Source organism: Anser brachyrhynchus, assembly GCF_964034855.1.
Source record: "Anser brachyrhynchus genome assembly, chromosome: 7".
Lineage (NCBI taxonomy): Eukaryota > Metazoa > Chordata > Aves > Anseriformes > Anatidae > Anser > Anser brachyrhynchus.
The window spans coordinates 25228491-25254456 of NC_137701.1; the positions used below are offsets into that span (position 1 = coordinate 25228491).

The following is a 25966-nucleotide window of genomic DNA, read 5'->3' on the forward strand; positions in this document are numbered from 1 at the left end:
CCATAGACTACTTTTTTCCACCTGGAGCAGTTGAACGTATCTAACAGGAGTTCAATTTGACATGTAACCTAACAGTAGTTTTCAGTAGAAATCCTGCACCTGTCCACCCCCTTTATACTATCTTGGCCATTCCATGCAGCATTCTGGCCATCCTAGTTGCAATAAAGAGTGGGTAGTGCTGTTGGGGGATTGAAAGAGACATTCTCTCAACCACTGACTGCATGGCGTTGCATTTCTGATAGAGTATGAGAAGCTATCATAAATTATAATGCTGACTGTCATTTACTGTGGATTTCAATAAATGAAATAATTGTAGTTAACGGCTTGTGTTTGTCTAAAACAATCTCTCGAGATATTTAGCATTGGTTTTCAAAAGTTCACTTACAGGCAACTACTTGGGGATTGAATTCTCTAATATGGTGTTGCTTGATTTTAATACGATAGCCCTCCCGGGCATGTCAGTAAGAGGATTTGTAAACCTCACCCAACCTTCTGCAATTAGTTAATACCCAAATTAATTAGGTATAGCCTAAGAGAGCCAAGAAAATAAGCATAAGGAAGGTGTTCCTGCTCTTGTACACTACCTGTAGTGCCCTTCCTGTGATGTTAAGGAGAAAAGAACAGGGCAAAGAAAGGCAAGGGGTGCGTGTGTTGGAATAGGGGAGGGGAGGTTTGTTTGTGTGTTTGTTTCGTTGGGTTAAGGCCTTTTTGACAAGGCTTGAGGAAATAGTTTATTTCAAAGACCTAATCATTAACCAAGCCAATGTTCAGAGTTTCATTGGGGGTGGGGGGAGAATCAGAGCAATATAATCTCTATAGCCTACTGACAATAAAAAAAATACTTTTAACAGCATCAGGTGTCATGAGGTCTACTGAGAAAGCAGAATGCTGCAGCACCTCCAACTTTTTAGCAGTTCTTGGCTCTGCTGAATTTATCAGGTTTGTCTTTTTATTTGGTTGGATGATTAGGAGACAATTATCAATTACTTCTTTTTAATATTTAGGTTGCTACTAGTTGAAAGTTTTTGCTAATATAGTTTTCACATGTCCCCTGCAGCCATTCAAAAATGAAACTTCACGTGGGGTTCTAAAAGCAACTAGCTTTTCTCCAGTGTTATTAAGGGTTTATTAAGATTTTATTAAGAATTAATACTGTTTTGCAGATTGAAAGGATATGTATTTATCTCGGGTTAAAGAGGGTAACGCAGTTAACTAAACAGTGCTCAAAAAGCCCTCAAGTGAGTGCAGTTTACAGCACCAAGCACTCATAGCCTGTCTTGGCCATGATATAAACTCTTTTCACATTCCAATTTCTCTTTAGTCTTTCAAACTTTCACTTTTTATACTCACAGAGGTGGGGACACTTGCTGAACTTCAGAAGACTGGAAGAACTTTGATCATTACTGGATGTGCAGTGACTCAGTGGCTCTTAATTGGAAAACACTCCTTTTTCACGGCCCAAGTGCGGGACCTTGAAGAAGATAACTCCAGCTGTAGCGATGTGTGGGAGGTTACTGCATTTGTGAAGAAAAACAAGTATGGTTAAAGGAAAAGCCTTGCAAGCACAGCAGCGAGGAGCAGCATGCCACTTTCTCAGGGAAAGGCCGTGGGGGTTTGTACAGGTGCAGGCTCAGGAGCTCCCCGTGAACAGTCACCAACGGCAAAGTGCCAGGGGCCCAAATGCTTGAAGTTTTCCTTTTGAAGCCAAGAGACTTAAAGAAAGATCTCTGTTAGAAACGCAGGCGGTCGCTGTCTCAGCAGCGTGACAGGTGCTGGGGTTAACAGCCCTGGAGAAACTCGTTTTTGGTGGGGAAACACAAGCGTTGTGACCGTGACAACGCCTGAGGCGCGCTGTGGCCGAAGGCGCGCGGCCGCTGAGCGGCTGAGCTCGATGGCGGCCCCCGCCCGGCCGGTGCCCACCTCAGGCCTCGCCCCGATGGGCGACGGCGGCGGCTCCGCTGCGTGCCGGGAAATGTTCGGGACCCGCCCCGAGGGGAAACGAAAGCGAAAGGCGGAGGGGTCGGCGGGGCCGAGGGACGGGACGGGACGGGGCCGCGGGGCGGCCATGTCGGGGCCGCGGGCGGCCGCCTTCCCGCTGCTGGTGCGCGGCGACTGGGGCGCGGGCGAGCCGCCGGCCGCCCTGCGCAAGAAGCTGCTCCTCTACTTCCAGAGCCACAAGCGCTCGGGCGGCGGCGAGTGCGAGCTGCGGGATGGGCCCGGCCACCTCCTCGTCTGCTTCGCCCGCCCCGACGGTGAGGGTTTGCTCTGAGGGGTCCCGGGGGCGAGCGAGGGGACGGGGAGGTGCTGGGATGAGGCCTCGGTGAGGTGAGGTGTAACTCAGGAGCGGTGACTTCGTGCAGGATTTCTGTGTGTATGCACGCTCTGAGTTGTGCTGTTGTTTGTACTGTAAGTTGTGGGGTACTGCCCAGAGAGGCTGCGGATGTCCCGTCCCTGGGGGTGCCCGAGGCCAGGCGGGATGGGGTTTGGGCAGCCCGGGCTGGTGGGGGGCTTGGAGGGCTTTAAGGTCCCTGCCAACCCGAACCTCTCCGTGATTCACCATCTCATACGTACTACGCAGATATATATACTGTATAATGCATAATATGGACCCTATAACATGTAATATAGAATATACAATATATGGATTTACGTAAATTCATACGTCTAAATTCTGTGCTTAGTACTATCCTCTAGGTGGCTTCTTGATTAAGGCTTAGTAGGCTACAAATTAATAAATCCAAGGAATTACAGACCTGTCAGTCAGACCTCAGTGCCAGGGAAGGCCATGGATCAGATCACCTTGAGTGCCATCACATGGCACATACAGGACAACCAGGCAATCAGACCCAGTCAGCACAGCTTTACGAAAGGCAGGTCCTGCCTAACCAACCTGGTCTCCCTCTATGATAAGATGACCCGCTTAGTGGTTGACAGAAAGGCTGCGGGTGTCGTGGTCTTGGACTTAGCAAAGCGTTTGGTACTTGTTTCTGACAGCCTTCTCCTGGAGAAACCGGCCACTCGTGGCTTGGATGGATGTACTGTTTGCTGGGTAAAAAAGTGGCTGGATGGCCAGGCCCAAAGAGTTGTTGTGGATGGAGTTAAATCCGTTGGTGGTGTTCCGTAGAGCTAGCTGTTGGGGCTGGTTTTGTGTAACGTTTTTATCGATAATCTGTATGAGGGGATCGAGTGCACCCTCAGTAAGGCTGCAGATGACACCAAGCTGGGCAGGAGTGTTGACCTGCTGGAGGGGAGGGAGGCTCTGCAGAGGCACCTGCGTAGGCTGGACTGATGGGCCACGTCCAGCTGCACGGCCTTCAACAAGGCTGGGGGCCGGGTGCTGCTCTTGGGGCACACCACCCCACGCAGCGACACAGGCTCGGGGAAGAGCGGCTGGGAAGCTGCCCAGCAGAAAAGGACCTGGGGGAGCTGGTCGGCCGCTGGCTGAACGTGGGCCAGCCGTGTGCCAGGTGGCCTACAAGGCCGATGCCGTGCGGGCCTGCATCAGAAACGGCATGGCCAGCAGGACCAGGGAAGGGATTGTCCCTCTGTACTCGGTCCTGGTGAGGCTGCACCTCGAGTACTGTGTTAGTTTTGGGCCCCTCACTACGGGAAAGATACGGAGTTGCTGAAATGCGTTCAGAGAAGAGCAAGGAAGCTGGTGAAGGGACTGGGAAATGATGTATGAGGAGCGGCTGGGGGGTTGTTGTTTCCGGAGAAAAGGAGGCTGAGGGGAGACCTCATCGCTCTCTATAACTACTGGAAAGGAGGTTGTAGCGAAGTGGGTTTCAGACTCTTCTCAGGTGACAAGCGACAGGATGCAGGGAAATGCCCTCAAGTTGCCTCAGGGGAAGTTTAGGTTGGATGTCAGGAAGAATTTCTTCACAGAGTGGTTAGGCATTGGCACAAGCTGCTCAGGGAAGTGGTAGAATCGCCATCCCTGGAGGTATTTAAGAGACTTTGGACCATGGTTTAGTGATGGACATGGTGCTTTGGACCATGGTTTAGTGATAGACTTGGTAGCACTAGGTGATGGTTGGACTTGATGATCATGAGGGTCTTTTCCAACTGAAATGATTCTGTGGTTGTATGAGTCTTCTATATAGATCAATATATACACGTTTATTAAATTTGATGCACAGTAATATTCTCTAAATTGTAGTTGGAATAAAAATATCTATTAATTGAAGTTAACATACGATTACAGATATATATTAGAAATATGAAATATAAAACAAACATGCAGCAGTGTAGAAAGCATTTAGTTGTAGTTATGTTAAATATACATACATATATGTGCATACATTTATATATTTTTTTTTTCTGTCTTGTCATGCTTCCCAGCTGCTGACTCTCCCCAGCTGGTAAGGTGAGGGAACACGTCCCCATGCTGTTGTTTTGGCGCTGGCTGGAAGAGGGTGTGAGAGGCATGGGGACAGTCCTGGGACTCCGGTGCTGCAGTAGGGTGTGCCACATGATTTAAGTTATAAAGTTGTATTTCTATTCACATTGTCACTGTTTTCTTTGATTTTCCTTAGTGAAGCAACGTGTTCTTGAGAGACAGACTCATGAGCTGGATTTGGGAATACAAGGAAAATTGAAGTTGATCGTCACGGAGCTTGAAACAGCAGTAGCTACCAAAGAGGAAGCATTTGAAGAAAAATTAGTTCACACAGAGGTGAATAAAAATTGTTATCCTAACTAGAGTTTTGAAACAATGATGAGAGTGCCGAAGCAGTCATTCATAATTTGCTTTAATTTTATTTTAGGCTCCGGATGCCATGAGCAACCTTCAAAGAAAAGGTAAAATGTTATCCATCTCTCTGTGCGATGATTCTTTGTAGAACAAAACCAGTGCTTTTCTTCACACAGATCTCCTGTTCTGTGGGGAATTGTGCTGAAATGTTCTCTCTGAGTTTGGCAACTTGGCTCAGGTGGTACAGGGAAACATAAACAGCCAGGCATGTTCACCAAGGATGGAGTTCACCTTCCCAGACTTAGATCATGTGTCTGGTTTTAGCTTCTGAAATAGCCATTTTCTTCAGAGGAGCATTTCCAGAGAGGTGCTTAGTTCTCATATCTTGCATAACTGCTCTAAAATAATCTATACATATAAGCACCTGTATGGATGGTCTTAATCCCAGGCCCAGTGTGTTGTGGTTTAACCTGGCAGGCAGCTGAGCACCACACAGCACTCAAGTCACTCCCCCCTGGTGGCATGGGGAAGAGAATCAGAAATGTAAAAGTGAGAGGACTTGTGGGTTGAGATACAGTTTAATAAGAAAGGGAAAAAAGAAAAGAGAAAAAAAAAAAAAAAGCAAGTGTTAAACAACATTATTGTTCTCCACCAGCTGACCAATGCCCAGCCAGTCCCTGAGCAATGCCGGTCCTCCTGCCCAACTCCCTTAGTTTTATTGCTGAGTACGACATCTTATAGTATGGAATATCCCTTCGGAGTATTTTGGTTAGCTCTCCTGCCTGTCTTCCCCCCAGCTTCTTGTGCACCCCTAGTCTCCTCGCTGAGAAGCAGAAAAGTCCTTGACTCAGTGTAAGCACTGTGCAGTAACTAAACATCGATGTGTTATCAGTATTATTCTCATCCTAAATCCAAAACACAGCACCATGCCAGCTACTGGGAAGAAAATTAACTCTATCGCAGCCAAAACTGGGACAGGAATTGTGCTGAAAATTTATTTCTGAGTTTGGCAACCTGGCTCATGTGATACAAGGAAGCGTAACTAGCCAGGTATGTTCACCAAGGATGGAGTTCACCTTGCCAGGCTTAGCCATTTTCACCGGAGGAGCATCTTTAGAGAGGGATTTAGTTCTCATATCCTGCATAACTGCTCTAAAAGGAGACAGGAACATATAAGCGCCTATATGGAAGGTCTTAATCCCAGACCTGGTGTTTTTGTACTCCTTGCAGTTAGGAGGCTTTGTAAAATGGCGCATCTCCCCAGTATCTCAGTGAGCTTGCCTAGATCCTCTTTCAGCAATATTCTAGCAAGTTTTATGACTCAAGAAGCAGTCATGTTTCTAGAACACAGTACTGCACATCAAAATACACCTGCATCAGTGAAAAGTAAACACTTAGCCACCAAGAAAGACTAGTTCATCAGAAAGTTTGTCAGTGCTTATGCTCGTACATTTTGCTTCCTGTTCAAAGCTACTTTGTATGTTTCTCCTCTTTTCGATGTCAAAGTTGACATGTGCTTTTTTTTTTTTTTAGTTATACCATAAAGGATCTTTAAAGTCAGTATGAGTGTTACAAAACACTCCAAACACTCCAGATGCTGCATTTAATTCTTTGGTTTCATCAGCCTAGCTTTCATTTTGGACTTTTTCACCCTTTCTTCGCTGGGCCTGGTGGCATGGTTGATTCCAGCGATCTGGAGAGGAGTAAAATCGCAGTAGCGTGCATAGAGCTGTGGCTTCTGCAGCTGTGCCTTTTGTTTTTCTCTTGTCAGGGTTATGCTGGTAAGCCTTTGAAGGAGCCTGTCTTCTGTAAATGTTGTGGCTGTGGTATCAGTTGTTGCTGTACGTCAGGGTCACTAATAAAACCGCCCAGCCAGCAGAGCGCGGCCTCTTGGCGTGTCTGCCAGCTCCAGCCCCATCACTCTGGATTTCTCCCTCTTGCCTGGGGCCTGCTCCCACTGCCAGCAGAGACCCCCGAGGGGACCGCGGGGCGAAGATGTCTGCCCCCACAGCGGGTGCAGGGGCAGAAGACGCTGCGGGGCCGGGACTGGTGCTGGGTGAGGCAAAGGAGAAGCTGTAGGGGTGGCTCTGAGGGATGGGGGTGCTGGGGGCCTGCGGCAGTGGAAATGCAGGGCTCTGGTGGCGTTGGGAGACCCTGGTCAGCCCCCAGAGCTGTCTGTCAGGCGCTGTCCCAGGGTTTAGGGATTGCTGGATACTTTTGAGCATAAGCAAAGCAACGCTTGTCTGTCGGGACAGTGAGAGGAAAGCTGCCTCTGTTTGCATGGGTGGTGGCCCCAGAGGTGGTGCTGGGTGGAAGCATCTTCTGGTGGGTCCTGCTGAGCCCTCTTCGGTTCTTACAGCCCGCTGAAATCTGGAGTGTGTCAGGAACCTGAAAAGCCCCTCTGCCCCCTGTTGGCTCGTGGGGCAACTGTTCTCCCTCAGTTCCTGTTTGCTGCCGCTGATAGTCCCGGCAAGCAGAACGGTGGGGTGCGTGCCCCGTAACATCAGGCAGCCCCAGAGAGAGCTGCTGAGGTGAATCTGCCCCCCGTCATTTCTCCTCTGCAAAACTTTGTTGTGGCTGCACCAGCTGATGCCTTTTTTAATTTCTGTGTGTCGGGTGATGGCTGGTGATCCTTGGGCCGTGCAGGCTGGGGCAGGGGATGCTTCTGAGGACCTGCAGGAAAAGGATGTTTGGGTGTGCTGTGGTGAGCAGCTGTACGTCCCTGCCAAATGCTGTGCCCGCAGGTCCTTCAGTGCTGTTGTGCTCTGCTGGCAGCGGGGCATGGTGCTCGCCAGAAGGCTTTGTGTCCAGTCACACAGAGCTGCCTGTAGTGCATGCGGACGTACTGAGCTGTGCTGGGGCTTGTTGCGTCTGCGCCTGGGCCAAGAGAGCGACGCAGAACCTGCAGGGTCTCTTACAGCCCTCACCAATGCTCGAGGGGCCGTGGCAAATTATTTCACTGGATTTTATCACGGACTTGCCCCCATCCTGGAGGCGCACAGCAGTGCTTGTGTCAGTGGACTCATTTACTCATGGATATTTTTGCTCCACTAAGGAGACTGCCTGCAGCCCCTCAGATGGTGCAGTGTCTCCGCTGGTACATCGGTTACCACCAGGATGACTGGGTCCCCCTGCTACGGTTGGTGGAATTTGCCTGTACCAGCAGTGTCCCCTCTTCCCCACAGTGGACCCTTTTTTTTATGTGTAGTGTGGTTTTCTTCTCTGTGGTCACCCACCCACTGCGGTGACTCTCCAGGGTTTTCCTGTGAGCAGCTGCAGCATATACTTTTTTTTTTTTTGGGAGCAGATGGAAAAAGCAAAGGCTGCTTGCAAGCACTCCACAGCTAGATGTCAGCAGATGCTGAGGACTCTGTTTGCTTGTCTGGTGTATGTGTTCATTTGATGCAACCTTCTAAGCTGAACTGCCATTACCTGACCCATATAAAATCGTGGCCTGGGTTAGTCTGGCTACGTTTCATTTACAGCTTCTGTGTATTCTCCAGATCCACTCTGTTGTTCATGTATCCCTGTTAAAATCTGTTCACTCAGATCCCTTTCAGCAGCAACCTTGACCTCCAGTTATGACTGGGGCTAGAGAGAACATCACCTCTAGGCTGTTTTAGATCCCAAAATGTCCCAGGGTGCCCTGCAGTATATGTTTGGTTAGACAATATCTCTTCATAGGAAGGAGAGAAAGTAACATACATTTATTCCAGGAAGCGTGTACTGATATGTAATATGGCTTATTTCTCTTTCTGTTAAAAAAGATGCAGAAGCCTTGCAGAAGACGGAGAGTTCTCCTCCAGACAGTGACCTTCAGGAGAGATCTCACTCTGTGGAGAGCATTGCAGAAAAGTCTGCAGAGATGTCGCCTTCAGTGGTGCTTGAAAATGTACAAGGATGCAATGCAAAATACATAAGTATGCTGTTGGAGAACATCAGCGGCTTAGGTGTAGATGATGAGTTCATTGTGGAAATGATACCTGAATTAAATGTTGCTGTAGCTACTTTTCTAAAAAGTATTGGTAAGTCACTGTGAATTCTGTCAATTATTTCCATGTATATGTACGGATAGTGGCTTTCAGAGCCTAATTCCTCTCCTGTTAGAGATTCAAACAGTTTCAAAAACATATCTGGGCTGTAGTCTCTCAAGGAAGATGAAAACTTTATATACAGCTCCATGACAATGTCTGTGCTCCAAATGTTACAAAGAAAAGACTATGACAACTTCATAAACTGAAACTGGAAGAGAATGTTTCCCTGTTTTTGTCTTTTCAGTCTTTGTCTCAGTTCCAGAGGACAATGAAACAGTGAGAAGTGCTTAGTATACGCAAGAGATGAATAAGAGTGGACCAGAAACATAGCAGTAATTGATAGCAGAAAGTAACATGACTGTGTCCATTTCCCCTTTTTTATTGCAACACAGAGTTATTCGGCACCAAAGGCAGCTCTGTTTCACATACCAGGAGAAGTAGATTCAGCTCATTCCTATGCCAGAAGTGATAGCTGGGACTGATATGGGTTCAGGAAAACATGTTCAGTTAATACTGCTTTTTCTGTTTACAGATACTCAAGAATTTGTCAACAAATGTGAACAGAACAAAAGATTCAAAAAATTCAACATGACTGCCAGGCTTCTTGAAGTGACCTGCAGCATCAAGGCTGAAAACATACCAGATAACATTTCCACAGACTATATCACAGTTTATTTCGAGAGTGCACGAAACGGAGGTGGGCCCGTGTCAGACATCCAGCTCCTCCCTGAGGAGAGCTCAGCTATCATTACTTTCTGTGATCACAAAGGTAATGGCTGTCTCTGTCCCTTACCTAAGCTGAGAAAGGTGCTTCCAGGCAGAGGACCTGAAAGAAAATTACCAAAATTTGGGCTTTAGGAGAAGCCTGGCTTCCTGTTGCTAAAACCAGCGTATGCCGTCCTGTGCCTTTTTGAGAAGTGATTTGCAGCTCCTGCTCAAACCCTGGCCAGTAGTTTGAGCATCTTTCTGATCCTGTCTTATCAGGTGTTGTGACCGAGCATTAAGTAAATTCTGGGTCAGATCTCAGGGTTTAGAAATACTGCTGCACGTGCAGGGTTTCAGAATCTCTCTGTTTTTTTAAGTTACCTGGAGTTCACTTTAAGGCCTGCTTTGTGCATGGGTTGTTCCCATGGGTGTTTTTTTCCCTTTTACAGAAGTTTTTGTCTCTGATACAACATTAATTGTTCTTGGTGGTAGAGGAAGCAGGAGCTGTTAATGACTTGGACTTTCACAGTTACCTTTCAGAAACTAATTAAGGTCAAATTTCTTCATTATCTGTGAAGTATAAAGCTAAATAACGGTCTTGTTACTACTCCTTGGGTGGAATCACTGCCCAATTTTGCTGTTAGCCTAAGCTCTGGTAAATACCTCTATGTAAGGAGACTCCTGATTTAGTAAATTCCTTTAGCATTAGTTAAATGCCAGGTGATTGCTTTTCTTCTGACATTCTGTATTTGCTTATGAATATTTTGTACATTAAGTTAATATGTAATTTGGCTTGTGGTAATGTGGTTTTAAGTCCCTGTCAACTTTATAATTCCTTTTCTTTGTCTGTTCCAACTTGGAAAAAAAATACTGGGACAATGAGTTTTATTTTAGGCTGAAGGTAAGGTACGTTTCACAGTAATAACTTGATTTGGCCCTGCTCTGTTCTGGGATTCCCTTAGAAAACGAAAGCCAGGCACAGGAAAATAAAGGCATAAGCATATTTACTAAACTACTTGGAGCCACACCTACAGAGTGGTTTGGGAAATTAGAAAGACATAAAAACAGCTCCTTCTAATGCAAAAAACCCACAAGTTATTTTATTTAACTTTTAGATCTAAAGACTGTTTTGGAAAAGCAGCATTTACTTGAACAGACTCCAATTTCTGTGCATCCATATTACCACTCCCTGGGAACAGCTCTATATGGAGAAGAAAGACCAGTTATCAAGATGCCAGACCCTGTTGTGGTACCACTAGATCCCTATGTCTGGCAATTTTTACAAAGGCAAGACAGACTGATACAAGACATAAACCAGGAAATGGCAATTTGCCATTGTTGTATAAAATGGCCACAGACAGATTGCGTGAACCCGGAAATTACGTTGTGTCCATCATCATCTATGTCTGAGCAGAAGAAGCTAATGGTTAAGTTGGTTAAGACATGGAAGCAAGATGCTTCCACTGAGTTCTCACGTATCATGTCACATTACACAGCTATAAAGTGTAAAGTAAATTCAGCGGACTGGAAAGATGTGAAAAACAGACTGGTGGAAGGCAGTGCTTTGATCACAACTGATATTTCTGAGGAGACGGTGGTGATAGCAGGCACCAGAGCAGCAGTGGACAGTGCAGAGAAAGAAGTGAGAAAATGCATGGAAAAAGCCATGAAGGAAAGTGAAAGGAAAAAACAAAGTATAGAAATTTCTGTGTCGGTGATCCCAGGGAAATACGCGCTTTTGCGCAATGCTGGGCTAGAAGAGAATATTCACAAAGAATATCCGCACTTAAAGATCTTCTATGATGACACAATAAAAACAGTTCAGTTGTGTGGATTACCTGCAGAAGTATATAAAATCAAAGCTGACTTACTGGAAAGGGTGCTGAATATGCCACGCACATCAATTAACATTGACCACTATGTCTTCCTATACCTACAGCGTGAAAATAATAAAACAATGTCAGACACATTATTTACTGTGAAAAATATTAATGCCTTTTATGAGCTTGAGGATGATACTGTGGTGCTATATGGAGATTCTCCTAAAGATCTTTTAGAAGCAGAAAAGCAAATAAAGACAGGCTTAGCATATAAAAGCATTGACGTGGAAGACTCTGCAGTCATTAAAAAGAAGGAGTGGAGTCGACAGCTTGCCTTCTTGCATAAGAAGTACAATTCTTCCCAGGAAACTGTAGTCATTGATGAACATGTTGGAAAAGAAAGTAGAGTGGTTATTACTGGCTTTTCTAAGACTGTAGAAAAAGTCTATCAGAATCTTTATGATTTTATAGATAGAAACACACACGTGGAAAAAGTAATCCCAGCTAAGTCAGTGGCAGTACTGCAGTTTGTAGAGAAGGAAAAATCTGGTGTTTATCAAGAACTGGGAAAAAAAGGTGTGACAGTGCACTTTCACACCGAGACACTGTGTATTTCCCTGAGTGGACCAAAAGGAGAAGTGCTGAAAGCAGTCACCCTACTTGAAAAAATTCTCTCATCCCTTTACTGGAAAGATGTGCCGATTGATAAACCAGGAGCCAAAGAGTTCTTCACTGAGAGGAAAGATTCATTTGTTTTAGAGGCAAAGCAGAAATTTAACTGTTTGATTAGTCTGAAAGAAAAAGAACATCAGCAACAGAGTGAGAAAGTTGATGATAAAGAGGAGAGAAAGCTCCACTACAAGCAAACCCTGCCAGATGGAGTTGAAATAGCAGTGTATAAAGGTAACTTGTGCAATTACCCAGCTGATGTTGTGGTGAGCGCATCAAACGAAGACTTGAAACACATCGGTGGCCTTGCTGAGGCGCTGCTACAAGCGGCAGGTCCAGAGCTGCAAATGGAGTATGATGAGCTGGTGAGGATGAATGAGGGATTGCAGCCTGGGCGTGCAGTTATCACAAGTGCTGGGAAACTCCCCTGCAAAAACATCATTCATGCTGTTGTGTGCAGGTGGAGGAAGGATGAAGCAGAAAAGTGCATGCATTTGTTGAAAGAAGCAGTTAAAAAGAGCCTAGAACTAGCTGAAACACATAATCATCGTTCTATAGCTTTCCCTTCTGTAAGTGGAGGGATCTTTGGCTTCCCACTGCAGATATCTGCAAATTCAATTGTGTCATCCATCAAGGAAACCTTGGAAGAATCCAGGGGGAAAAGCAGCTTGAAGGAGATTCATCTTGTGGATATCACAGAGGATAAGGTACGGGTTCTGAGTGAGATTGTAAAAAACATATTTACACCTAAGTCATTCTCCCTGTTCCTGCTGCCAACACCGTCTACAAGTCCTAGACTGCAGGAAGGCCAGAAGAAGAGAAAAGAGGCTCTTCAGGAGGCTAGAGATGATGAGCAGGTGGTTACAACAAATGAAGGACTGCTCATCAGAGTGGAGAAGAAGAACATTAAGGATGCCACGGTAGGTCTTTAATTTTCCACTCCTCTAACTTCATGTGAAGATTTTATTGAAATGTTAGTAGAAGAGGAAGTACATTAGGTTATATTGTTTTACAAGATAATTGCTATGTAGGGAAACAGAGACCACGTGCCTGCCAAACGAGGAATCGAGATGGCAGAATTGACAGATATCAGACTGGGATCTGTCATTCTGAAGCCATTTCTAGAGGGCAGCCATGAATTTCAGAATGTTAAGTTCCTAGCTAGGTTTTATTTGTTCTCCAGATGTAAGATCAACATGTAAAACAGATAGATTTTTTCCTAAAAGGGAAATACTATAATACTTTCTAGGAGTATTTATGTGATCTGTAGCTAGCTAGGCTAGATATTAAGGGAAATCAGAAAAGCAGTCCCATAGATTAGCCTGTTTGCCAAAGTATAGACTTTTTGTTTTCTTTCCAATATTGGTTGCTTCCCCTGTCATTTTGGTGTCTGTAAAAGCCTGTTCCAACAGAAGAGCAATACTAGATGTAAAAAAAAAATCTCAGTGTGACACAAATTTTAAATAACTTGTAAATAAAACACCTCCAGTGGAACTGCAAAGCAAACAACAGCCTTTGGAGATCTGCCTGTTTTACTACATGAAGGCACAGCAACCTTCTTTCACCTTTTTTTGGTGTGTGAGATGCTGCTTTTCTGACCAGGAGTATACAATCCCACTTCAGTGAAAGGGAGGAAAGATACATTAAAGTTTATACATCACATGTGCTTTATACAACACGTACATCTTGTATCTTGTGATGATGCTGGAGAAGGAGCAGTGCAGCCGCAGTTCATCAACAAGGAAATGTCGGAAAGGCTTGGGTCTGGGGAGAGGGGATAAGGCAGGGTGCAGGGGCTGGGTTTGTTTCACCTGCCCAGACACAGGCGTCTGCTCAAGATGAGGTGAGTCACAGCCTAACCTCTGCTCAGCGTTTGGCGGCTCAGCGTTTACTGGCAATGGATGACCTGGTCTCTCCTGGTTATAGATATTTCTGTTGTGATTTTGTTGCAGACGGATGTTGTTGTCAACAGCGTTGGCACAGATCTGCAGTTTGGTGTAGGGCCTCTTTGCAAAGCCTTGCTGGAAAAGGCTGGACCAGAACTCCATGCAGAGTTTGACAAGAAAAAACAAGGACATATATATGGGCAAGTGAATGTGCTCTGTACCGGTGGATGTGCTCTGGCTTGCAAGTTCGTGCTTCATGCTGTACTTCCTGGGTGGGACAGAGGAAAAGGACAGTCCCTGAAGGTACATTTTAATTATTTTTACAATATTTGGTTTTGAAAACAGATTCACTTTGGACCCCATCCTGAAGTTTCAGCATTTAAAATAGTTGTTTTAGGCAAACTGACTCCATTTACTTCTGTTTCAGTAAACCTAAAGATGCCCTAATGGACTAAAACCATTTTTTTATACCAGCATAGTCTCTAAAGATCTAATAACACATGAAACAAGTGTGGTTTTTTTTTTCTAAAAAAATAAAAAATAAAAAAAATGATCTTTGCTGTGTTTTACAGATCCTAGAAGACGTAGTCAATTACTGCTTGAGGAAAACTGAAGAACTTGGACTGAATTCAATTGCTTTCCCAGCTATTGGAACTGGAGGATTTGGATTTCCTAAAACTGTTGTTTCTAAGATAATGTTTAATGAGGTATTCAAGTTCAGTAGCAGTCACACTCTGAAGACTCTGCAGGAAGTTCATTTTGTCTTGCACCCAAATGATACGGATAACATTCAGGTAGGTCTTCTCAGGGAAAGCCATCCGTGTTACACAATGTTCTAGTCCAGCCTTAATAATGTATTTTAGCTACATATTGCTTTCTTAAGGTAATAACGTAGCACTTTCTTACTACTCTGGGCCAATGAAAAGGGGATGGCACTCTGGTATCTCATTCAACATCTCTGAACTGTAAACTGTCAGCAAGCACAAGCTGCAGGTAAAATTTGCCTCACTGTTGGCGCTGTAAACACCTGAAGATGCTCATTAATCTCTTCACAGGGCAATTGCCAGTTCTGGCAATGCAAAGACCGTATCTGTTATCACGCTGTCCACACTGAGGCTTCCACTATTGCTAATGATACCTAACGATTAATAATAAGAGTAGCGTTTACTACTGTAAAATGCAACAAGAGCTACGTGACTGCTAATTTTAATTTTAGAAATATTTGGTATATAAACCCTGAAATACTATCTTTAGTACCTTTTTTCTCTTCCTAGGCTTTTACCAGAGAACTAGAACATAGGGTAACTGAGAATTGCAGTAATGCAGCACCACAGCCAAGTAAGTTTTGTAGGGACAGGAGGTGGGACACGGGGGGGGATGTAAATACTGCAAAGTGTTTTTATTCTTACTAGGAAACAGATGAAATGTCATCAGAAGTAGAGCATTTTTTTCCTCCTAATGGACCATCATTCTTAAATTCTGTTTGTTAAAATACTGAAGAGGAATTTCTTTTGTTGAGGGCATGCTCATCCCTTAGTGAGACCAGTCTTATTACATGGAAGAGGATATCCTGGTAGGAGTACCAATAATACTCCAACTCAAAGGGTACAAGAACTTGGCATCACATTGCCAAGTAAGCCATAACTAACATGTATTTCTGTACTTTTTCTCTCCCGTATAGGGGTAATACAGAATGGATAATTTCCTTTCCACGCATTGACAGTAGCATGACACAGTAGCAAAATCATAGGAGTGAACTGCATCAACACCAGACACTTATTCTTAAGAATATATAGCTCTTTTTTTCTCACTTACTGGGAGTATCAGTGAGATAATGTTAAGAGTGTGCAGATAAAATATGAATTGGATACATTCAGACTAGAAATAAGGAATGGTATCCTTTCTGTAAGGGTAAAGATGAAATAATGTAGAAAAGTGGTGTAGTAGGATCTCCATCACTGGTAATGCTTAAGTTGGATGCTCCATGTCATTTAAGAGTTCATGCAGGAAAGTCTCTTCCAGAGCTGGTCTGATCAGATAACCCCAACGGTCCTTTCTGAATTGATATTGCATGAACTTACAGGAATCAAACTGGTTTCGCTTTCACATTATTTAAATGAGAAGAATACTGCACCTTCCTGCTTTCAGAAATTGAATAAAGAGAAGTAGGCAGTAAACTCCTCAAAAGGAGAAGTTAAAGTTTCCATCAACGAATGAGAATAATACCCCAAACTAGAATTGAAATGTTTTAAGATGCTCTTCTTTTCCTTGCAGATTTCATTAGTTCTGTTTCAACTGAAGTATTGGGAGTTTATGAAATGCAGATTGGTCCCATTATGCTCCAAGTAAATAGTGGAGATATTACGAAGGAGGCTACAGAGGTTATTGTAAATATATCAAATCCAACATTTGATGCCACATCAGGTATTGCACTGAATAAATATTTATTTAGTGGTTAAATTTGTGCTAGCTTTTAGGAGGGGGAAAGCGAAAGAATTGTTCATATGTGAAACATTTATGAAGTATTCTCCAGATGTGAAATAGAAAGTGGTGATTTGTCAGGAAATAGATAGTAAAATGTTTTAGCATATTCTGAATATTCCATGTAGGTTCCAAACTACTCAGAAGAGGTCTGTAGAGATTTCTCTAGTTTAAAACTAAAAATGCTTTTAAAAAAAGGGATTCTTGAGATCAGATATAATTCTGTAAAAATGCTCTTGTTCTAATATATTTCAATATAAGCCAAAGCTCTGCTTTAGTAAACCCACTTGTAAAAAGCAGAAGATTCTTTGGTGACATTGTGAATTGTAAGAATGAAGGACACCAAATGATATAATTCAAAGCAATTGGAGGGTTTGGTGAAGGGCATACTGTTGTCTGGTAGAACAATGAAACAAGTCATTTTTAATGATTTCTTATTAATAATGGAGGCAGTGTTCTCTTTGCATTCAGTACAGTGTGTCATAGAGGGAATTCAAAGGAACTGGCAAGCTTTTACACTTTGGTAGATCTTGAACCATGAGAATTTAGGGGGGTTCACAGGGTACAGAATTTGGCTAGAGCTTTGAGTAGAAATAGCTCAGTTAATGAATGTGTATGCTTTTTTCTGGTGTAATTTAAGGGGTTTTCAAAGCAATTATGGATGCTGCTGGTTCCCAGGTGAAAGAAGAATGTGCTCAGTATGGTATGTTAAATGCATTTTCTAATTAGATTTTTGTTTCTTCTCTCCAAAGACTTAATGTTGTTGTTATAACTCTCTATACTGATAACATAATTATTTTATCTTAAAAAAATAAGTTCACACTTCTAGGAATTTTGAAAAGTCCCATTGCCCTGACACACACTTTGAGAATTTCTGTTCTCACAACCAGACAGAAGTTCAATACAGTTTTCTGATGCTAATAAATGCTTGGAAAATAATATAAGTTTTTGTCCTCTGAAATTACTCAGGCATGTTCCTGACTTAAGAACAGAAACAGTCCCCTTGACAAGCAGGTGCAGGACTTGCTCTTTAAGAGCTAATAGCAAATCTGGTTTTATAATCACAAATACACAGTTACTTTTAATTGAAATAATGATTGCAAAACTGTGTTCTGCTTGCAAAAACAAAACGTTCCTGTTGTGAGTCCAGAAGATAACTTTCAGGATGGAGTTTCTTGGATATTTTTCCCCACTTTTGACTCTGCAAACTCTCCCTGTTTATCAGTCTGATCTCAGTACAAGCAGAGCATCTTACAATCAGTCATTACCTTTGTGACTAGTGAAGTGGTATGTAACTCTGTGTTCATGGGACCATTCATCCTCATAATATGATGCCATTTGTAGGTGTTCATAACCAAATTTATTGCTCTCAAAAACACAAAAGTCTTTTAAAGATTCCATACCATGATTCTTAAATCAGTTGGTCACTAAAATAATGACAATATTTTAAACATTCAGCTCTTCTGCAGAAAAACAGTTTGAGCTTTCAAGGAATAAGTGACACAAAAAAAAAGACTTCCACCTATAAATGAACTGTGCACCTTTCCAGTGGTATGCTTTTAAATAAAAGTGAGCTGTATTTAAATTGAACGTGAATTGTTAAGTCTTACTTAATAGGAAACTACTTTGTAGGAAAGAACCCAGGATATTGCAGTCAAACAGAAAACACACAATCACTTGAATTACTGTCTCAAGAAAATCTGAAAACAGAATATTTACAGAGAAAACTCGAATCAACTAAAAGCAGGATAATAAAGCACACAGTGGATTTCTTTCTACTTTTTCCACTCCTAGTATTTATTACTCCACTGTACACTTGCATCAGTATAAACAGTTGTCTTATCAGAAAATAACCTCTTTGAAAATGTTGTGTCTCCTTTTTTATCTTCTCTCTTCCAGCTGGGCAGGTTCAAAATGGTTTTATTACTACAAATTCTGGCAAACTGTCGTGCAGTAAAATCATCCACTTGATTCACAATATCAATGTGAAGAATCAGGTCTCCAAAGTGCTTAATGAGTGTGAGCTAAGGATGTACACATCTGTTGCCTTCCCAGCAATTGGAACAGGTTTGTATTTTCTTGAGAAACTGATCAGGGCTGTGTTGGGGGGTATTTCAGAAACTGGGACGAAATTAACACCTCTGATAGAGGTGTTATGTAGACTTTTACAAGAAACTGTGTAAACTGTTATTTTGTGAAAGTTCGTTGTGGTCATTTCAAACTTCATCAGCACATTTGAAAAATGCTGCTTTTTTAAAAACAGGAACAGGTAAAGAAAAGATACTGCTTCAGAAAAGACATTCTGCCCCCCAAAGAGACCGTGTGCCTCAGCTGGCCACCCCGCACCTTTCCTCAAACTTCCCATAGAGTTTGCTTTGGGATTTCAGTCCCACAGAAGGTCTGGGGTTGGGGGTTGTATATGAAGAGAGATGGAGTTCTGAGACCAAAACCCTTCCTGTCTGACTACAGAAACAGTGGGTTGGGTACAGAATACCTGCAGGTTCTGTTTCAGCCTACCTACTCCACCAGGGGGCTAAAGGCAGGCTAGTTTATTGGGCTTACGCTTGTGGTTAGTTTAGGAAGCAGGCCTTGAAGAAAGTAGGGTGTCTTTCTCAGTCCAAAGTTCCTCTTGACTGGAAAAAAGAAAATTTGACTTGTTCCTTGCTCAGTGTTCTAGATTAGGGTAGGAGCTTGGTCTGTGGGTCAGTGTTTGGATTCCACAGTAACGGTTACGGCAGGTCCCCTGGCCTCCCAATGTCATTTGTGTGCTGGTGCCGCAGCGGCTCTCCAAGGAATGTTGTGGCTGAAATTTGCAAGGGTCCCAGCAATGTTTCAGGACAAGCTTTAGGTTGCATTTCAGGTTTGGTGTATGGGAGTGAGAGGGAATGTTTCAAGCTTTAAGTTCCCATTTCTATGTTGAAATAGGCTGAAGGATTGTGCCAAAATCCCGCACTGAATTTAATATGGCTTGGCTTTGGTACCCAGTTTAAAGACGCAGACAGAGATAGTGATCATAGAATCATAGAATATCCTGAGTTGGAAGGGACCCACATGGATCATCGAGTCCAACTCCTGGCACCACACAGGTCAACCCAAAATGAAGGAGATGAAGGTGGGGTTTAGAAATCTAGGGGATGCTAGGGCTGAAGTGCTCATTGAAGCTTCAGAGTAAACTGAGGGAGAGCCCCAGAATGTCTTCCCAAGTGTGCGTTGGGTGTCAGCTCTTGGAACTCCCAAACTTAGACGTAATGCTCAGGTCAGGCAGTGGGCTTTAGTCAGAAAGCGTAGTGGGAGAGCATTGACACCGATCTGTGTGAGCTGGGGATGTGATCTGCTTTCCGGATGCTGCCTTCATTTAAATATTGCTCACCGTCTGATATGTGTCTTTTATTTTTGTTTAGGTCAGGCAGGACAGAGTCCAGCCAAGGTAGCTGATGAGATGTTGGATGCTATAGTGGAATTTGCAAGCAAAAGAACGGTACAGCATTTGAAAGAAGTTAAAATAGTCATCTTCCAGACAAATATGCTCAAGGACTTTTATGAAAGCATGAAGAAAAGAGAAGATTCAAATTCATCCACACCAGAATCATTGATCTCTTTGTTAAAATGTAAGTAGGTGGGTTTTCCATGTGCCTGGGCTCGCAAAACTAAAGATCTTTTAAATGAAACTAATAATTAACGTATATTTCTTTACAGCATTTTTCTGGGGCAGAAAAACATCCGCTGAGAAGAAAAAGCCCTTGGTTTTGGAGAAGAAAGTTGATATCGTTACATTTCAAATTTGTGGAGAAAGCCAAGAAGATGTGAATGCAACTGAGTCTTGGATAATAAAATTAATTTTAAAGGAGCAGTTTGAAAACTGTATTTCAGATGAGCTAATCGAAAGTTTTAATGAGAAACAAGTTGAGGCTTTGACAGATCTCCAGAGAAGAAAACATGTTACCATTCAGCTTGAGAAGAACTGTTCTCCCCCTTGCATTAAAATTTCTGGTCTTAGCAGGGATGTCTTTGAGGTTTCTGTGGAAATTCAGAAAATGATCAAAAAAATAAAGGATACTCAAGAAGAACAGTCCAAGTCAGAACTTGTTTATAACCTAGTAGAATGGAGGTATCAAAGAAACGATAAATTTGTTGCTTTTGATAAACTGACAAATATGCAGCTGGAGGATGCCAAAATAGCTAAAAAACCACATTTTACTGTCAGAATTATCAAGAAGAACTATGTGGTGGATCTGAATACTCTACAGGCTAGTGATGACCAAGGAAGTACTATAAACATTCAACGAGTGCCAAAGAATGAAGGTAACTTACAGCTTTGTTGATCAGAAAAACCTTTAATAGAGATTATTGAATGATAATTCTGATAATTACAAACATAGGTATTCCAAAGAAGTAGGCTACTCCCTATTTATTTATTCAGTTATTTATTTATTTAGCTGGGCATGCCATAGCCAGCAGTTCTACTTCCGTAATTCATAGTGGTACGTATGATCCAAATCAGAACTTTTATTTTAAATACAAAAATTATCCATACGTATGCGACTGGTGAGCATAGTTTTCATGCTTAAGTCTGACAAAGGAGGTAGTGCATGAAGAATGAGTATAATTCTTCTGTGGTTCTCAAACTTGTTTTGGTTAGGTATTGGTATGGGGATAATTAAACTAGAAATAATTTAGTCTTAACGGTACCAGTGATACACTGAAGAGAGAGAACATTTTTGGAATAAAGTATTGCATAATGTACTGCCCTCTCAGCTCCTTGCAAGCAGTCGAGTTTGTAAGACACCTACTAAACCAAGCTAGGTATCTCTGATAATAATTCAAGTCCTGTTTTTCAGATATGCAGTCAATAGAGCTCCCCGCAAAGTGGGAAGACATGCAAGATGAACGAGTCAAACTCATTACCCTCAAGCCATCGTGTCAGGAATATGTGGAAGTTCAGAACAGGTTTCAGAATACCTGTCACAACCTTGTCATAGAGAAGGTGAAATCCTATGGGGGAAAAAAGTGAACTTTGGGGCTAAAAACATCAATATGCTTTCTAAATGTCTGTTTGTAAAGTGTCTGCAACCTAAAACACCTTCCATGTCAGTCTCCTCAACACTGTACAGCGTGGGTATAAATCAAATGAAATTTCCTACGAGTTGCAGGGCCATTTCTGCCTTCCTAGTAATGCAAAATGAGTGACCCTCAGTCTTCAAGCTGACTCTCAAACTAACGTGGTATTTGCTAGTTAATGTGGTACATCCGATTATGTACATCCAAATGGAAGCACGAACAAATATTTTGTCCTTTTAATTCTGAAAGTTCTATTATATATTAGAAATACAATTTAAGAGAGAAAAAGGGTTTTGTCTTTCAGCTATGCATTGGATTAAACTTTGCCTCCTCTTCTGCAGTTCATTTCATTGCCAGAAGTTGACAAGATTTAACCACCAAATGCAGAACATATGCCTGTCAATCTGTAGGGTAGGAATCTGTCCTGTGGGAGATTTGGGAAACATTTGGGGCTGCAGAGAGGTCATTCTTCAGGTCTTTTTCCTAATGGGAGAGCCTGCTGCCCAGTTAGCTCTCTGCAGCCCTGTCCTTGCAGGCTGCTCATAAAGTTTTTCACTATTTTACTGCTGGAGGAATGGACTTCTGCCCTGTCAGTCCCAGGCAGAGCCTTTCAAGCTAGGGTGCTGGTTTGAACTGAAGTGCCATAATTTGATCCTTTTTATTGAAATGCCTGTAAAACAGTGTACAGCGATTTAATTGCCAGGGAGAAGATGGAATTCTTTAGAATCAAGAGGGGCTATAAGTAGGAGAAAATATGATGAAATTAAGAGTGAGAGCATCTGTTTGAAAAATTTTATCTAATGAGTATGGTCACTAAAATGGGAATAGAGCAATATATTAGTGTACAACAGACAGAAATCAGGTAATGACATGAAGTCTTTTTCCATTTAAAATTGAAAGCTCTTGCAGCAATACCTCTATGATTATACTTGGATGCAGACAGTTTCCTCCTAAGCTATATTCACGTTGTTGGCATAGGGAACCAGCAACTTCGATACTACCACTGATTAATTTTTATATAGGATTTTCTCATGGGTTGCAAAGCTACAAACTAAAGGAAGTAATTATGGTTTCCATACTGAGGTCTAGAAAAGAAACTAAAGTTTGATACAATGCTATTGTTACAGCCTGCCCTTTAAGAGGGAAAGTCATCAGTAAGGATGACTAGGATGTATAGGAAGCATCTCGCATCAAAGCCCTGTTTCCTCTCATGGTGGTAAAGCATCCTATTCTAAAAGTACCTGTGCGCTGCTACCATAGCTGCCTGTGTAACTGACAGAGTAGGCAAGACAGATGTGTGCCAAAAATTACCAAGCTCAAAACCCTTTTGTAAGCTACTTCCCTTTCTGCGTTCCAGGAGGCTCATACATTCAGTCCCCTAACCCAAACGACACTAACAGGGCATAGTGAAAATTACTGTCGTTCTTTCAGTTTGGTTTGCTTTTACTGTTTTGCTGTCATGATAAATATTGATCCCTACTAGCATAAATATAGCTCTTTTTTTTGTAACTTTGCAGATTGAAAGAATACAAAATCCCTTCCTCTGGCAGACCTACCAAATCAAAAAAAAATCTCTGTGTTCGAAGAACAAAAATGAAGATAATGAGAAGTTGCTGTTTCATGGGACAGCTGCATCCTCATTGAGCACAATCAACTACAATGGATTTAATCGTGGTTTTGCTGGATTGAATGGTGAGTCATTATCCAAAGCAGTTAATTTCCTAAATTTCTATGCAGTGCTAGTTATAGTACTGTCAGCATGACATGAAAATCAAGTGAAGTTGGAGAACAAAATAAACAACACCAGAGAACAGTCTGCATGGACAGAGGAAATAACCTGTCTGATTAACCCCTTGTTTGTGAATTTCCCTGTTTCCAGGGTATCAAAGAAGGCTTTCCCATGCTGAAATCAAACCTAGGCAGCTTTTGAGAAATCTTTTGTATTATCTACCTGCAGAGAGGAATGGGGACTGTTGTTTAGCATCCCTGGATAAGATACCAACTAGCTGCTGGTATCTCCTTTCATCGTAGGCAAATCCAGCTAGCGAAGTAGAGGTGCAGATGCTTCTGTTGCTTCCAAAGATGACAGCACAAGCAGTCAGAAGATCCCATTCCCCTACCTTTTCTATGCAAATTAAATCAATTGAAATTAATGAATTAATTATTCCCCTTTAATAGTTGCTGGGGGCAACTATTAAACATTTAGCTGAAAGACTGTCTGCATCAGTTTAAAGATTGTCTTGTCCAGTTCCTCTAGTACAGTCATGTAATGTTTCTATTCTGGTGGCATTCAGAGAAGAAGGACAGGACCCAAGGAAGTGGGACTTGGCCTGCAAGGTGCCAGTTGCTCTTAAAGGTTCTGCAACCTTACTTCCAAAGTCCTTACTTTTTGTTTGTAATGCTTTCTGCCTTAAGACTTAGGGAGAAACTAGGCAAGTTAGAAAGCCTTAAGACTAGACTTTTAGCCTAGGAGATACCTACGGCTGACTTGATCTTGAGAGACCTGGACAGCTTAACTCAGATCTGATGAACTCAGACCAGGCTGAAGTGTTAAAAAGTAGATATTTCTCTGTCTGGATCCTCTAGGCTGAAATTTTATTGAGAAAACGAAGCCTGATATGCACACTGAGTGAGGCTGTGTACAGACAGAAATAGCTGCCACCATTTGTTTTCAAAACGTAACCAGAGGAAACATAGTTTTGCTTTCCTGCTTTTTGATGCCGGGAACTTAGATTAACTCAGGATGTGAGACCTAGATTCATGTCCTCCCTCAGCCTGCAAGTATTGACATCTACCTCTCCATCTCAGCCATGATCTGCAATAGGAAAGGCACGCTTTCCTTCTTCTGTCAGACTGGGTAGCCATCTAAAATTACCAAAGATTAGAGCACCGAGATAGGACGGACCTATTTGGCTTGAACAGTTTTCTATCAGTGTCAGAAAAAACGAAATCCAGATCAGACAAAGGAACATGATTCCTCTAACTTCCTGCTGTGAAGTGTAACTAGAAAACTGTAATTACAATTATGTAGTCACTTTAAGTTGAAAAGACTCTGAAGAATTGTAATTTGGTAGGTTGCACTAGGCTAAACAGACAGAGGAACTCTTTTACCCTTAGGAAAGGGCAGTGAAAACCTGGTTATTGATAGCTCTGCTGATATTTACCTGATATCTAAGGGGATTCACGTTTGATTCTGGTAGAAGGGATTATTACTAGACCTGTGTTGGTAAACTGTAGCCAATGTATAACTTCTACAGAATTAAAAAAAAAAAAAGGGAGCTTTAGAAATTCTTATAGGAATAAGAATACTAATTATATTTGAAAATGTCTTTTCAAACAGCTGCAAGCATTGGGAATGGAACCTACTTTGCTGTTGATGCAAGTTACTCTGCTCAGGATACTTATTCAAGACCAGATACGAATGGCAGAAAATACATGTACCAGGCTCGGGTCCTCACTGGAGAATATTGTGTTGGGAGCGGAGGACTAATCATTCCACCACCAAAAAGTTCAGCAGATCCTACCAACCTCTATGACAGCGTGGTTGATAACATCAATTCACCAAAGATGTTTGTCATATTTAATGACATTCAGGCATATCCAGAATACCTTATTACTTTCAGGAGATAAAATATTCTTAATAGTCTGGAATATTGTGGTGCCTTTTATGTATAGAAAGTAACAGGGCCATTCTTGATTGTTCTTTACATTTAGTTTTTTTTGAAATGTTTGTTTATCTATCCATGTGTTTAAGTAAGTCTTCAAATTATCAGTGCAATGAGGCCAGGGCAAGCAAATATTTTAGAATGTACTATTTCAGTACTCACATTTCAAATTCAGTTTTGCAGAGATGTATGCAAGAGCTGTGACACCAGCCCAGACTTCTTCCTAGGCGAGGCAGATGAGAACTGGTGGGAAGGGCAGCTGCTCTGAATTCCCTGTGGCCTGAAGTAGGGGATGCATCTAAGCACACCCTTACTTCTAGTGTTCACCAGAAAGCACCGAGTGGCTGCCTGTGAAGATTTATTGAAAACGCTTGGTGTCAGTGGGAATAACCTTGTCTTCCAGCAGAGTGTTCAGTCATTCTTGGGGATCCACAGACCTTGGGTGCTAAGAGTCATGAAAACAAAAATCCGAGATGGAACTTTGAATTTGCACTCATCGTTTCACCGCTGCCTTATCTTGTTATGGCATACTTTGTGATTCCCTAATTTCCTAAATTCATACCTGTTTCTTAGGGGCATTATGGACATTATGTGTTCTCTGCATTACGTACAACCACGTACAAAGTCATTGCTCCTGGAATTTTCAAGATAGTAAAGAGGGACTCTAATTTCTTTGGGACGGTATTGCAACATTAACCCCCCTGTAGAAGAACCGCTCTGCACTTTCACCTATAGGGATGTACTTAGTTACCATGCTCAAACTGTAGGAAAATTTTTTAAGCTCTGTAAAGCAAGTAAGTAGAGATATTTGCACATCCGAACTCTTCGCTAACTGCACTTTTCCAGTGATGATCTTGCAACTGCCAACCAACCCCCTTGTATACCTGGTTTTAATAAAGGTAGATACAAATAGCTGATGTTGCGTTGCTGGGTCATGCTCTACATGAGGGAACGC

The 25966-nt window shown here is 42.4% G+C and overlaps 1 protein-coding gene across 2 annotated transcripts; it reads left to right on the top strand.

Moving 5' to 3' along the window:
* The first annotated feature begins 1547 nt into the window (after positions 1–1547).
* LOC308198343 (protein mono-ADP-ribosyltransferase PARP14-like) lies at positions 1548–25923 on the top strand. 2 transcript variants are annotated; one of them, XM_080600588.1, is made up of 17 exons: positions 1548–2252; positions 4536–4675; positions 4767–4800; positions 8461–8718; positions 9260–9496; positions 10548–12841; positions 13874–14110; positions 14380–14601; positions 15082–15145; positions 16082–16231; positions 16929–16991; positions 18188–18355; positions 19690–19896; positions 19985–20590; positions 21127–21272; positions 22864–23038; positions 24687–25923. In XM_080600588.1, the coding sequence occupies exons 1-17, from the start codon at positions 1892–1894 to the stop codon at positions 24974–24976; spliced, it is 5652 nt and encodes a 1883-aa protein (XP_080456714.1). In that variant the 5' UTR covers positions 1548–1891; the 3' UTR covers positions 24977–25923. The 2 variants fall into 2 exon arrangements, with proteins under 2 accessions (XP_080456714.1, XP_080456715.1); XM_080600589.1 differs by lacking the exons at positions 1548–2252; positions 4536–4675; positions 4767–4800 and adding an exon at positions 6317–6749.
* The last annotated feature ends 43 nt before the right edge of the window (positions 25924–25966 follow it).